At 45.7% G+C, this 11,959-nt stretch overlaps 1 protein-coding gene across 1 annotated transcript in view; it reads right to left on the bottom strand.

The window, feature by feature from the left end:
* Nucleotides 1-1,081: 1,081 nt before the first annotated feature.
* MSH2 (mutS homolog 2) overlaps nt 1,082-11,959 on the bottom strand; it is an 83,793-nt gene continuing 72,915 nt past the window's right edge. Inside the window, exons 12-16 of the mRNA XM_004699750.3 lie at nt 9,986-10,231; nt 8,646-8,850; nt 6,362-6,609; nt 2,296-2,471; nt 1,082-1,529 (exon numbers count right to left, since the gene is read on the bottom strand). Coding sequence (XP_004699807.1) covers nt 1,359-1,529; nt 2,296-2,471; nt 6,362-6,609; nt 8,646-8,850; nt 9,986-10,231 — 1,046 coding nt within the window. The 3' untranslated portion in view covers nt 1,082-1,358. The remainder of the gene's footprint in view (nt 1,530-2,295; nt 2,472-6,361; nt 6,610-8,645; nt 8,851-9,985; nt 10,232-11,959) is intronic.

Genomic DNA, 11,959 nt, shown 5'->3' with positions numbered 1-11,959 from the left:
ATGCCAATAAAACTAGTTTTAAAATCCATAGTTTTAAATCTCACCGTGGATGGGAGTGAGAGGATCATTAGCATTAAGACTGGGTGGATGCAGGCTCCTGGACTGGAGAGCATACTACTAACCTGGATATGCCAACCCAGGGACCTGGGGAATCGCAGCAGGGGGCTCAGCCGAGCCCTCCAGCTTTAAGATGCTTTGACTACTCAGCATTTAGGAATCATATGAGGGGGCTTCAAAACCTTTGTGAGAAATTCCCACTATCTCCTAATTGCAACTTTCCCCTTGTACAGGTAGTCCCCAGCTGACAATATATTTTTACTACGAGCTGCCCTTAGGACCTTTTTGTTTATCTTATTCTTGGTAAAATGAACTACACACAAGGTGTGCAATTTGTTGATGGTCTTATTCTCGTGCTAACCCCCCCGCAAAGGCAAGTAAAAATTGCATTTACAAAGATACTGATAATAATGAAAACGAAATATTTTTAAAAAATCAAAGTATGTGCCTTATGTTCGATGCAATGTACAGCGGAGTCACTGGCAGTTGGGTACTAAGCATAATCAGGCACGCTGGTTAGATAAATTGGGCAGGAAAGATATGCAGCACCGAATGGCAAATGAAAAGGACAACCTAGCTACATTAAATCGGTGAGCATCCCCGGTTCAGTGGCCAACTTTTGCTCCCATATAGGGGAGACCTGGATTCTATTCCCAACCAGAGCACTGCACGTGTTTCAGTGGATCTTCCGGACCAAGCAGAAAGGGCTGATGATCTATTTTAAAAACTCAGCCAAGGGAAACCCTACGGATCATCCATGGCGCCCTGGTGGCAGAGTGGTTACGTGTTGGGCTGAGACCTGCAAGGTCGGCAGTTCAAAACCACCAGGAGCTTCTTTGAAGAGATGGTGTTTTCTGTCCTGGGGGGTCGCTGTGAGTCAGGACTGACGATGGCAGTGAGCTCAGATGGGTCACCAAGGTCTGAGGAGCGCGAGGCAGGGCCGGGACAGCAAGTGCTGCCTCTCACTGTGCACGGGCACAGGGGAGAACATTCATTAACAGCGACGAGTGTGCAGGCACCTCAGTCCACGAGCCACATGGTTTTATTTATAAAATTCAACATAGTGTTTATTATCGTGTCCATTTACATATTCCCCTCAGTCAGCTGTGTTTTCTGTTGGTCCCTCACCTCCCCCAAGATAAAGATCTGTAAAATGGACTTAGAGCACAGCACTGTGCCACACATTAAACTGTTCTCAGTCGTCAACTGGCAGCACGATCGAGGGTTACGTAGAAAACGATACAGAAGTATTACAGACAATAGCTTATCAGTGTTATCTTCGTTCCATTAGTTGGGCTTCCTTATGCAGTCCCCTTTATTCGTGAAATGATTTCATTTACAAAACTATTATTCTTTGCTATCACCTCGGCCTTCAGCTGCCTCAGCTTCGTCGTGATGTCTTCTGTCGACATTTCAGTCAAGGGCACCTGCTTCACCTTGAACAGAAACTCCTGAATGATTTTTTCACCTTGCTGGAAGAACATGTAACCGATTAGTCTTGACTGTAAGTTACACCAGACAGACAATAGATTATGTCACTAAATTTCATTCTAAATATTTAAAGAACATTCTTAAGTGTGCCCGGTCTAGAACATATAGCAAAGCCTTCTGTTTTTTCATAGCAAGTCATTAAAAGAACATTTATAAATATATGTTCAGCTACTAAAGACAAAGGAGCTGAATACTTTTATAGTTGGCAAAACCCGTAGTTTTGTCATTTCTGATACAGAAACTCAGTCTTCTGGGGGGAGGGGGGAATCCTCAAAGTTTACCAACCATTGGATAAGGCATAAACTCACTGAAAATATCACACACACACTCTCTCTCTCTTCCTTTTTATGGTGGTGGAAACACTGTTCTAATAAACATGATTTCTTGCTCTGTGACTTTAAAGTCTATCAAATCCCACCACCAAGCAGAGAAGGGCCAATACCAGAGCCACGTTTTCTAAGGGAATAAAGAGATTCTGTCCCCCAAGAACTTCCTTGGAGAAACACATGGTCCTCCTTTCCCCTCCCTGGCGCACTCCTCAGTCTCATCTCTGTGATTGATTATGCAGGGGGACTGCAGAGGGCAAAATGGCATCGGTGCATTCTACACCATGCAAGAAATGGCACGGAAAGCCAGGAACGACCATTCAAAAGCTAGACACTAGAATCACAGGAAAACACACACAAACCAAGCCCACCGCTTGGTGCCTGGTGTCTGTAACAAGGAATGACCCAGAAGCAGGCTCACCTCTCTCTCCAGATAGCATCTTTTTGCGGGTGCTTCTGCTTCACCCCATTCCTGAGATTGCCCAATGTTCTGGAACTCCTCTAGTTCCAGGGCTTTTTGCCGAGCACACTCGATGACATGCCTCGGGAAACTGGCAAGCTCCGCAACATGAATGCCAAAGCTTTGGTCGCAGACACCTGGAGGACGTTGGAGGGTTAGAAGAGGTAGTGATAAGTGACTCCCGCCTCTCACCTGTTACTAGGATTTAAAACACACTGGGCAAACCTCTCAGAGTAATTTAGATAAGGGAACTTTAAATCGCCATTGCAAAGTGGCTATGACTTAGCTTGGCACATGGTGCTCTACCCTCCCCTGACCAATGCAGGAGGGGCAGCAGAGCACATGCCTGGTAAAGGCCTGGAAAATGCCCTCACCTTGCTTCTTAGAAGCAAGAAATTCATCAATGTGGGTCCCTGGGTTCACAGGAGGAAGCCAAGCACAAAGGACAAGTAAAGTGTCAGCAATTAGAAGCAGCATTTAACTCCAGCCAGATTGCTTTATGCCTACAGAATGGCAAGTCCCCTGCCTCTGCTGACCTCATTTCCTACTGATGGTGGCTCAGGAAAGCTGGCTCGGTAAATTAGTTGCTGCCACTTTCCCACCATCTGAATCAGATTGTGAGCTACCACAGAGAAATGTCAACACCCAAACTGCCGATAAACTACAGACAACAGAGAAGTGGGTGAGGGGAGATGTCGGGCAGGGCAAGATACAGCAAAATAATAATTTATAAATTATCAAGGGCTCCTGAGGACGGGGGGAAGGGAGGGAGCGGGAAAATATGAGAACCTGATGCCAGGGGCTTAGGTGGAGAGCGGGTGTTTTGAGAATGATGAGGGCAATGAATGTACAAATGTGCTTTACACAACTGATGTATGGGTGGATTGTGATAAGAGTTGCATGAGCCCCTAATGAAACGATTAAAAAAAATTATAGACTAATCTTCACCCCATTTGTAGAAGGAACCACCTCAAGAAACGTTTTCCAAAATTTTCCCTAGGAGTTCATGAGTTGAACTATTGCGGAACTTCCAATTTTGTCTCCATTAGACATGAATTCTGCTGTTGGTTGAAGAGTGTTCCCCACCCTGAAATTCATGCCCACCCAGGATCTTAGATGGTGACCTTCCTTACTTAGAAGCAGTCTTTCCACAGATCTCAGTAGGTAGGAATCACACTGAATCCGGGTGAGCCCTAAACCCAATGGCCAGTGTCCTTCTAAGAAGAGGACAGACACACAGACACAAGTGTGAAGAAAGTGCTAGACTGGAGCAGTGTCGACGGCCAAGGACTGTCCAGAGTCACTGAAAGCTAAGAACGTAGCAGGAGGCATTCTCCCCTAGACCCTCCGGAGGGAGAAGGGCCCGGATCATAGCGTGATTTTGATCTTTCTGCTCCTAAAGGACCAGAAACGAGCTTCTATGCACCTGCTTGTCTGGCCTATGCAATCTGCTGGAGCCAGACACTCTGAAAGACACAAACGAAAACCAAAGCAAAGGCTCATCTCCTGTTCTCTATACAACCCCTGGGCATCCCTACTATCAGAGCCGCTTCCAGAACTAATGACACCCCAACAATGATTTGAAAGCAAAAAATCTTCATGGTAAATGCCATATCCAATACCCAGATTGGATGTAATAGTAACAGGGGGAACCAATTGACGTCTGAGGGGCCGGCCCCAATCCCAACTAGGTGGACAGCCCCTCCTCCACCTAGAACAGTTCACTTCAGAGGACAGCACTGAAGCTACTGCTCAGGAGAGGGACATGTCTGATCAGAACACACAGAAGCAAACTAAGGGGGAGGGAGAGAGAGTGGAGCACATCCTGGCCCACCAAGCCCTGAGGACAATATTCCTGCTCAGAGCAGCCAATGCACAGAGGGCCATAGGACCCGAACCTACCACAAGACAGGGCATTCCTCACTGACCCATAGTGCTATGGGGACAACACTGGAGACACAGTGCGGGATTTGTGCCCTACCTGACCCCTCCACACCGAGGCAAAACACTAAGGGCGTGCAACAGAACAGCAAGGGGAGCAGAGCAATGAAATCCCTGGGGAATACCAAAAATAGACTGTGGGGCCAGGACGTGGCACCCCATCAGACTGGACCAGAAAACACTCCTGAAGGTCAACAAACAGACCTTGAACTAGCTACAGGCTTTTCCTTTTTCTTTTGTTGTTGTTGCTGCTACTGTTGTTTTATTTTCTTTTGTTGCTTTGTTTTGCTCTGTCTTCCTTTTGTGCACAACATTGTCTCTGTATGACTATCTAGATAAGATAGGCAAGATAAACAATCCAGAGGAGAAAACAAGGGGATCAAAGGTTCTGGGGAGACACGGGAGGGAGGGAGGCAGGGAAAAGGAAGTGGGTGTTAATAAACCCAGGTACAAGGGAACAACAAGTGATCCAAAATCGATGACAAGGAGGGTGTAAGAGGCCTGGTAGGACTTGATCAAGGGCAATGTAACCGAGAGGAATTAATGAAACCCAAATGAAGGCTGAAAATGATAGTGGGACAAGAGGAAAGTAAAAGGAATAAAGGAAAGTACTAGGAGGCAAAGGAGCATTAACAGAGGTCAAAGTACAGGTTATGCACATATGCAAATATATTTATATATGACCGATGGGGAAATAGATCTATGTACATATATTTATAGGTTTAGTATTAAAGTAGCAGATGGACATTAGGCCTCCACTCAAGTACTCCCTCAACGTGAGAACACTTTGTTCTACTAATCTGGCATCCCATGATGCTCACCTTCCCGACACATTCCTGAAAGACAAACTGTGTGCATAAGCAAATGTGGCGAAGAAAGCTGATGGTGCCCAGCTATCAAAAGATATAGCGTCTGGGGTCTTAAAGGCTTGCAGGTAAACAAGTGGCCATCCAGCTCAGAAGCAACAAAGCCCACAAGGAAGAACACACCAGCCTGTGTGATCACAAGGTGCTGAAGGGATCAGGGATCAGGCATCAGAGAACAAAAAATCGTATCATTATGTGCTCACCTCCATGACATGATTGCTGAAGGCAAATGGGTGCATAAGCAAATGTGGCAAAGAAAGCTGATGGTGCCCGGCTATCAAAAGATACAGCACCTGGGGTCTTAAAGGCTTGAAGGTAAACAAGCGGCCATCAAACTCAGAAGCAACAAAACTTCAAGGGAAATGAGAAAGGCACCTGACAAGTTTTTCTGAAGATGGGGAAAGATTTATGCAACTGAATTCTTACCCATTGCCAAGGGGTACGTTCTAAGTCACAGGAACACTCACAGGACAGAGTGGAGCTGCTCCTTAGGGGTTCTCAGGCTAAATCCATATACATATTTTTAAACAATTTTATTATCACTTTATCCACATGTTATACCACTGAATTATTATTCAAGCATATCAAGTTGAGACTAAATCTTTAAGGGAGACGACAGCCTCCTCTTCCTCCCATGGAGAGGCTGGTGGGCTTGAATTCCCAACTTTGAGGGAATTCCCAACTAAGCCCCATGCTTAGCCCACTGGGACACCCGAACAACGTCAACAAACGGGTGCTAATTCCACCAACTCCGTAATCTGACCAGCTGCCAAAGGCACAGGTGAAGGACGAACTAGCCAGAGAACCCATTCCACTTGGGGCTGTGTGGGACTGCTGAAAGCCCAGCTTTAAATGCCCCACGATATAAAACTCACCTTCAAAAAGACAACTAGATAATCAGGGAGAAAAGTAGAGCCTCGGCGCCCCAAACGTGGTAACTTCTACGACCTAGTAGCGGATTCAACGAGAAAACAGTGGCAGGGGAGAAGTGGAACAGCCTCCGTGGCGCCATTGGAGAAGACAGTCTGCGCTTTCTGGAATGGCTCTAGACTAGTGGTCCTCCTGGGAGCCACAGGAGCATCACGTACCACTTACCTGTCCCTAGCTTGGAGGGATTAAGAGAGAAAGCTCCCTTGCCAAAACCTCAGTGATTCGTACTAACTTAAATTGCTGGCGATCCCAAGAGCCGGGCGCGTGCTGCTGATGGTGCAGATACTCACCTTTCTTCACCTGGTACAGCATCGTTAAAGTCTCTTCGGTGGTCAGTGCTGTGACGTGGAGGTTATTCACAGTTGCTATCTGACTGGCCAAGGCGGTGAGCTCATGAAAATGGGTGGCAAACATGCAAAAGGCACCAATCTTTGTGGCAATGTACTCTGAGATCGCCCACGCCAGCCCAAAGCCATCGTAAGTCGAAGTCCCTCTCCCCAACTCATCTATGATTATCAACGAGTCCTTGGTGGCAGACCTGAAATACAGAATTACAAGCCCATGTCCCAAAAGCACAAAATATGTTCATGCCAAAAAGAAGAGGAGCACTCTGGGAAAGATACGTCCCCAACAAACAGATTATCTTCACATTAAAAAACAAACAAACCGTTAAAAACAGGAAATATCAATTAAAACATGGAGAATGAATAATTCTTAAAATTACCAGCCTTGTTAGTAGTCATCAAAGAATTCCCGAATAAACACTTATTCATTCCTGCCAAGCAAATCAACCAAGATTAAAAGTAATAATAATAATAACAACAGAGATGAAGGTGGGCCTGGAGTTATGTCAGTTCCCACAGGGTCTCATTCACACTGGGAGACGAGGCTTCTCTCTCTACCTATAACCACACAGTTGGTGAATCCAACAATCTTGCATGTGCTTACTGGTCATGTGCATGTCTTTCTGTGAAACTTTTAAAATGTCATTACTGGTAAAGTTATAGATATTAACCTGTTGCCTAATTGCCACATTATCTGTTGTATTGCCTTTTAAATACTCCATAAGCAACAGACTGAGTTCACTGAGTCGAAATCCACTATATGGCGGTGCATTTGCTCTGCTCTGGTTTGGTTTACAAGTGCCAAGTACTTTTGAGGAAATCAAGGAAGAGATGCCATAGCCCTCACCGCCCTCGCCAAGAACCACCTCCAAGTTCAGGGCTATTTTCAAGTTCACGACTTCACTAGAACAACTGACTTACAAAAGTGCTATATGTATGATTAGTTTTCTTCTTTCTTCCTTTTTTTTTTTTTTATTAGGTTTCCTATAGCAAAAGGATACAAATTAGAGGCAGCCAAAGGAGTCAGTACATGGGCGAGGTTTGGGAGAGTTCCAATGGTGGCGCTTCCACATTCCTCCTTCAATGTCCTCCAGGTATTGAAAGGTCACTGCTGCTAACCACAGAAGCTCACCCAAGCCTGTGCCTAGGTTTCATATTACGTACGTGTTATACTAAACCACTGCCCACAGAGCTGAACTCAATCTCCTGCCCTGATCCTCCAACCTCAGACTGAGCTCGTGGTACGTAGCCCAGGAAACCAAACCTCTACGCACTCGGTCAGAAGGTTGACAAGCGTGACTAGTCTTTCTGGCATGGCAAGGCCCAACCCAGTGTGACTAGAGGTCCACTGTGAATAACGAAGGCATTCCTATACGTTAAGGCAGCGGTTCTCAACCTGTGGGCACGACCCCTTTGGGGAGTCGGACGACCCTTTCACAGGGGTTGCCTAAGACCATCGGAAAACACATAAATATTTCACAATATGTCACTACATACTGTTTTGTGATTAATCACTATGCTTTAATTATGTTCGATTTTTAACAATGAAAATACACCCTGAATATCAGATATTTACATTATGGTTCACAACAGTAGCAAAATTAGTTATGAAGTAGCAACGAAAATAACTTTGTGGTTGGGGAGTCACCACAATATGAGGAACTGTATTAAAGGGCTGTGGCATTAGGAAGGTTGAGAACCACTGAGTTAGGGAATCCCAAGAGTTTAGCAGTTACCCCCAAGGAACCAGGACAAAGGTGAATTGGTCTTTACTACACAAACTTCTAATGCAAAATACACACAAGCTTTAGGGCAAGTCAAAGAAGTAGAGAAGGCCCCCAACTTTAGGCTTCTGTGACCAGGGAAATCAGCACAGAAGTAGAATTGGTCGACAGGCGCTAACATTGGAAAGGAGTTAAGCAACGGGCAAGGAAGGACTCTTCCAGGTGGCCAGAACAACAAAAACAAAACTATGGTGGTGGAGGGGGAACAAGAAACCGGTAAGTAAAGCACACTTGCTATGTCGAAGGTTTAACAGGTGAGCTACTACCAGAGACCTTAAGGAGAAACAATTCTTAAGTTCAAAGACGCTTTCCACGAGTACTAACCACTTACAAGGCAGTTCAACATACTTAAAGCTCCCTGGATGTTGTGTAGATGAGTCTGCAGACACACCTCCACAAGACGGGGATCTTCCTTTCCGCTTTCGGGGACCAGGGCACGCACTTACCTGAGAATAGAAGCCGTTTCTAACATTTCAGCCATGAACGTGGAGACTCCTTTCAGCTGACTGTCGCCGGCCCCGACTCGGGCCAAGATGCAGTCCACAATGGACACTTCTGCTGACTCGCACGGCACAAAACACCCAATCTGGGCCATCAGAACCACCACACCGGTCTGGCGAATGTACGTTGATTTACCACCCATATTGGGGCCTATAACACAAATGATTTCAGAGAAAAACCATTCACTTCTCTCTGCTAACAAATTAACTGTTCATCCTAAACAGAGGGCGGAACACCACTTTTGTATCGGTGACTAATTACACTGGTTGTCACGCTGATGTGACGGACTAGAAGCAGAACCATGGACTGCCCAGAGGGTCTAAGGTGCCCTTACAGCAGTCAGTGATTTCTTCAAACCAGGTACCAAAAAAGAAATGATTACCTGACGTATGTCTAAAAAAGACCATACATACATTTTCTCACTGCCCACAGGGTAATTTAATGACTTCCAGGGAAAAGCTTGACTATTAGTTAAAGCCTGCTATTCATTAACAAATGGTACTGGTAGGGAATGGATCGATGTGGTAGAACATTTATATGCTACACAAAAGCCCCAGGACCTTGCTTTTGGAACATGTGTGGTTCACGAACTTGCCTGGCTTGGACTCAATGCAACACTGGAAAATCCATTTAGGGAAATAGCACAGCAGAGTACAGCCACCAATGTTGGCCAACGGTCCTGCCTCCCCTTTCTGCTTTCCATAATCTGGATCCCACGAGCATTGAGTCAATTCCAGCGCATGGTGACCCGACACAAGGTTTCCGAGGCTGTCGATCTTTAACGGAGCGGCCAGGCAGCTCTGAGCTGTGCTCAGCCGTCCAATTCACCCGACAGTGTCAGTTCCAGCCCCCAGACACCTCCGTTTAAAGCATGATACCCTAGAAAAGTCAGCCCATTTCTTGTCCCCCAGAGTTCACATGACTCTGGTACCGTGTCTGAGGAGGTCCTGCCTGCGCTGAGGACATCCTGCAGGCCAGTTCCGGCTGCCCTTCAATCATCTCTCGACTGGAAAGACCAGCCCAGAGGTAAACTTTCAGGATGGAGGACTGTTCCCTGGGAAGGGCTCTGAAACTCTGGACCAGACATTTCATCCGAATACCGTACTCCCTCATAAACCTCATCTCTCTACGGCAAATGTGAATCACGAACTACCAAGAGTCCTGTGCTCCTTTGCCAAGGTCAAAAGACTGGGATCGTCTTCCTCAATTTCAAATCCTCTTTCCACCAGAAAAGATGAGAAATGGTTTAAAAGGGGAGAAAAAAGACTATCAACTAGGTTTTTACCAGTAATGATGTGGAACATCTGTTTATCTTTTTCGAAGAGCACATCGTTGGGAATAAACGCAACTTCATCTTGAACTTCAACACAAGCGTGTCTAGATGCTTTCAGGCTCATTCTTCCTTGTCCTTTCTCCAGGATGACCGGCCGAACATACGGCACAGGGGCTGCGTTTGACACGTGAGCAAAGCTGACGACCGCATCGAGCTGGGCTAACACGTCATTGAGTGTCTGCATCGGTTCCACGTAGCCTATGCAGAAATAAGAACAGAAAATGCATCCAAGAAGAAGGAGTCATAGGACGGAGACGCAAACAGCCACAGAATAAATATAGCTCCCTCGTTCGGGAACTCGACACACATTTTTTAAAAAATTCCCAGGAGTTGACAAAACGGTGCTTCAAAGGGACACCTAACTGCACCATGAAGTGAGATGGTTGCCGGGTCTCCCTCTGTGAACCCATCTCGCAAAGAGAGATGCTCCCTTTAACAAATTCCAGGAAAATACAACTGCAGGGCTGTTCACAAAGAAAGGAGGCAGAACTTGAAAAGCTTTAATAATACACTGACAAGAAAGAAACACAGGGTCACCTTGGAAGCATTCCCTCAATGTTAAGGTTCGTCCTTTCGCCAGTTTTTTAAGAATCTGAAATGAGTGTGGGCATCTCACAACTACCGTAAGAAATGTGCCAGCATGTGGCAGTAGTTACAACGTGAATGTCATGCCTTTACTGTGACAACATCGACTTCTCTTTAGGAATCAGCCAAACTCACTGCCATCGAGTGGATGGCGACCCTCTAGGGGAGGGTAGACCTCCCCTAGACAGTAACTCTTTACAGGAATCGAACTGCTGACCTTGTGATTAGCAGCCCACTTTGCCACAAGGGCTCCTTTTCATCAGTACTAAATACAGTCAAATTTTACCATAAGTGCCTATCCCCGATTGCCACTAAAAAAACCATTGTCCACAAGGTTCTACTCCACTAGAGCACGACAATGAAAAGTTATCCTGTGTGTTAAAGAAGCCCTTGATACCTGCCAGTAAAAGCATACAGACAGAGGCAGTGCGAGTGGCTGGAGGGGTTGGTATAACAGTGTGGTATAGAATCATCACGTGGGTATCGAACAATCACATCGAAAGTTTCAAGGGACTTTTGAGACAGTGCTTATTTACCTTTCAAAAACATCAACCTCTAAGTTTAACCAAATGAAGGAAAGTGGGTGCCATAAAAGCAAAACCACATTCTTAAGATAATTCTAAATGCCAACAGTTATTAAGAATTAAATGTCTTGGGGGGAGAAGGAGGCAGGGGGAAAGGAGCAGCGAGCAAACAATGCCATAAACAGGGGAACAACTAGGGAATTAAAATCAACAAGGAGGACGTAGAGATGCTGGGGGTATTGGAGCAACAGCAATCTAGCTGAAAGAATTACTAAGAGGATGAAGTTGGGCTAGCATGATGGGGGGGCAGGAAGAAGGCAGAAGGAACCAGGAAAGACCTAGGAAGCAAAGCTATGGATAGAGGTGCAAACATAGGTATGTACATATGTAAATACATTAATTCATTAAAATAGAGGTATTGGCCGATGTACATATATTTATATGGCAATACACTGAGGTACTGGATGGATTTCGGGCCTGTGCTCATACTCCCTCAAAGCAAGAACAGTTTGTTCTAACAACCTGGTATTCTGGGATGCTCACCGTCCCGGCACAATCGCTGAGACAAAATCGGTGCTTAAGCAAATGTGGTGAATAAAGCCTGGCTATCAAAAGATAAAGGAAAAAAAAAAAGATACAGCATCTGAGGTCTCAAAGGCTTGAAGTTAAACAAGCGGCCATCCAGCAGAGAAGCAACAAACCCACCTGGAAGCAGCACATCAGCCTGTGAGATCATGAGGTGTCGTCAGGACCAGGTAACAAGCATTAGACTCAAACAAACAGAAAACCATATTTTTGAGAACGAGGGGGACTGGAG

The sequence above is a fragment of the Echinops telfairi genome, unplaced genomic scaffold, assembly GCF_000313985.2.
Source record: "Echinops telfairi isolate 266 unplaced genomic scaffold, ASM31398v2 ScPeMD7_7475;HRSCAF=8513, whole genome shotgun sequence".
Taxonomy (NCBI): Eukaryota; Metazoa; Chordata; class Mammalia; order Afrosoricida; family Tenrecidae; genus Echinops; species Echinops telfairi.
Note: the sequence above shows the minus strand (reverse complement) of the source record. Positions and strands in the feature narration are given on the sequence as shown.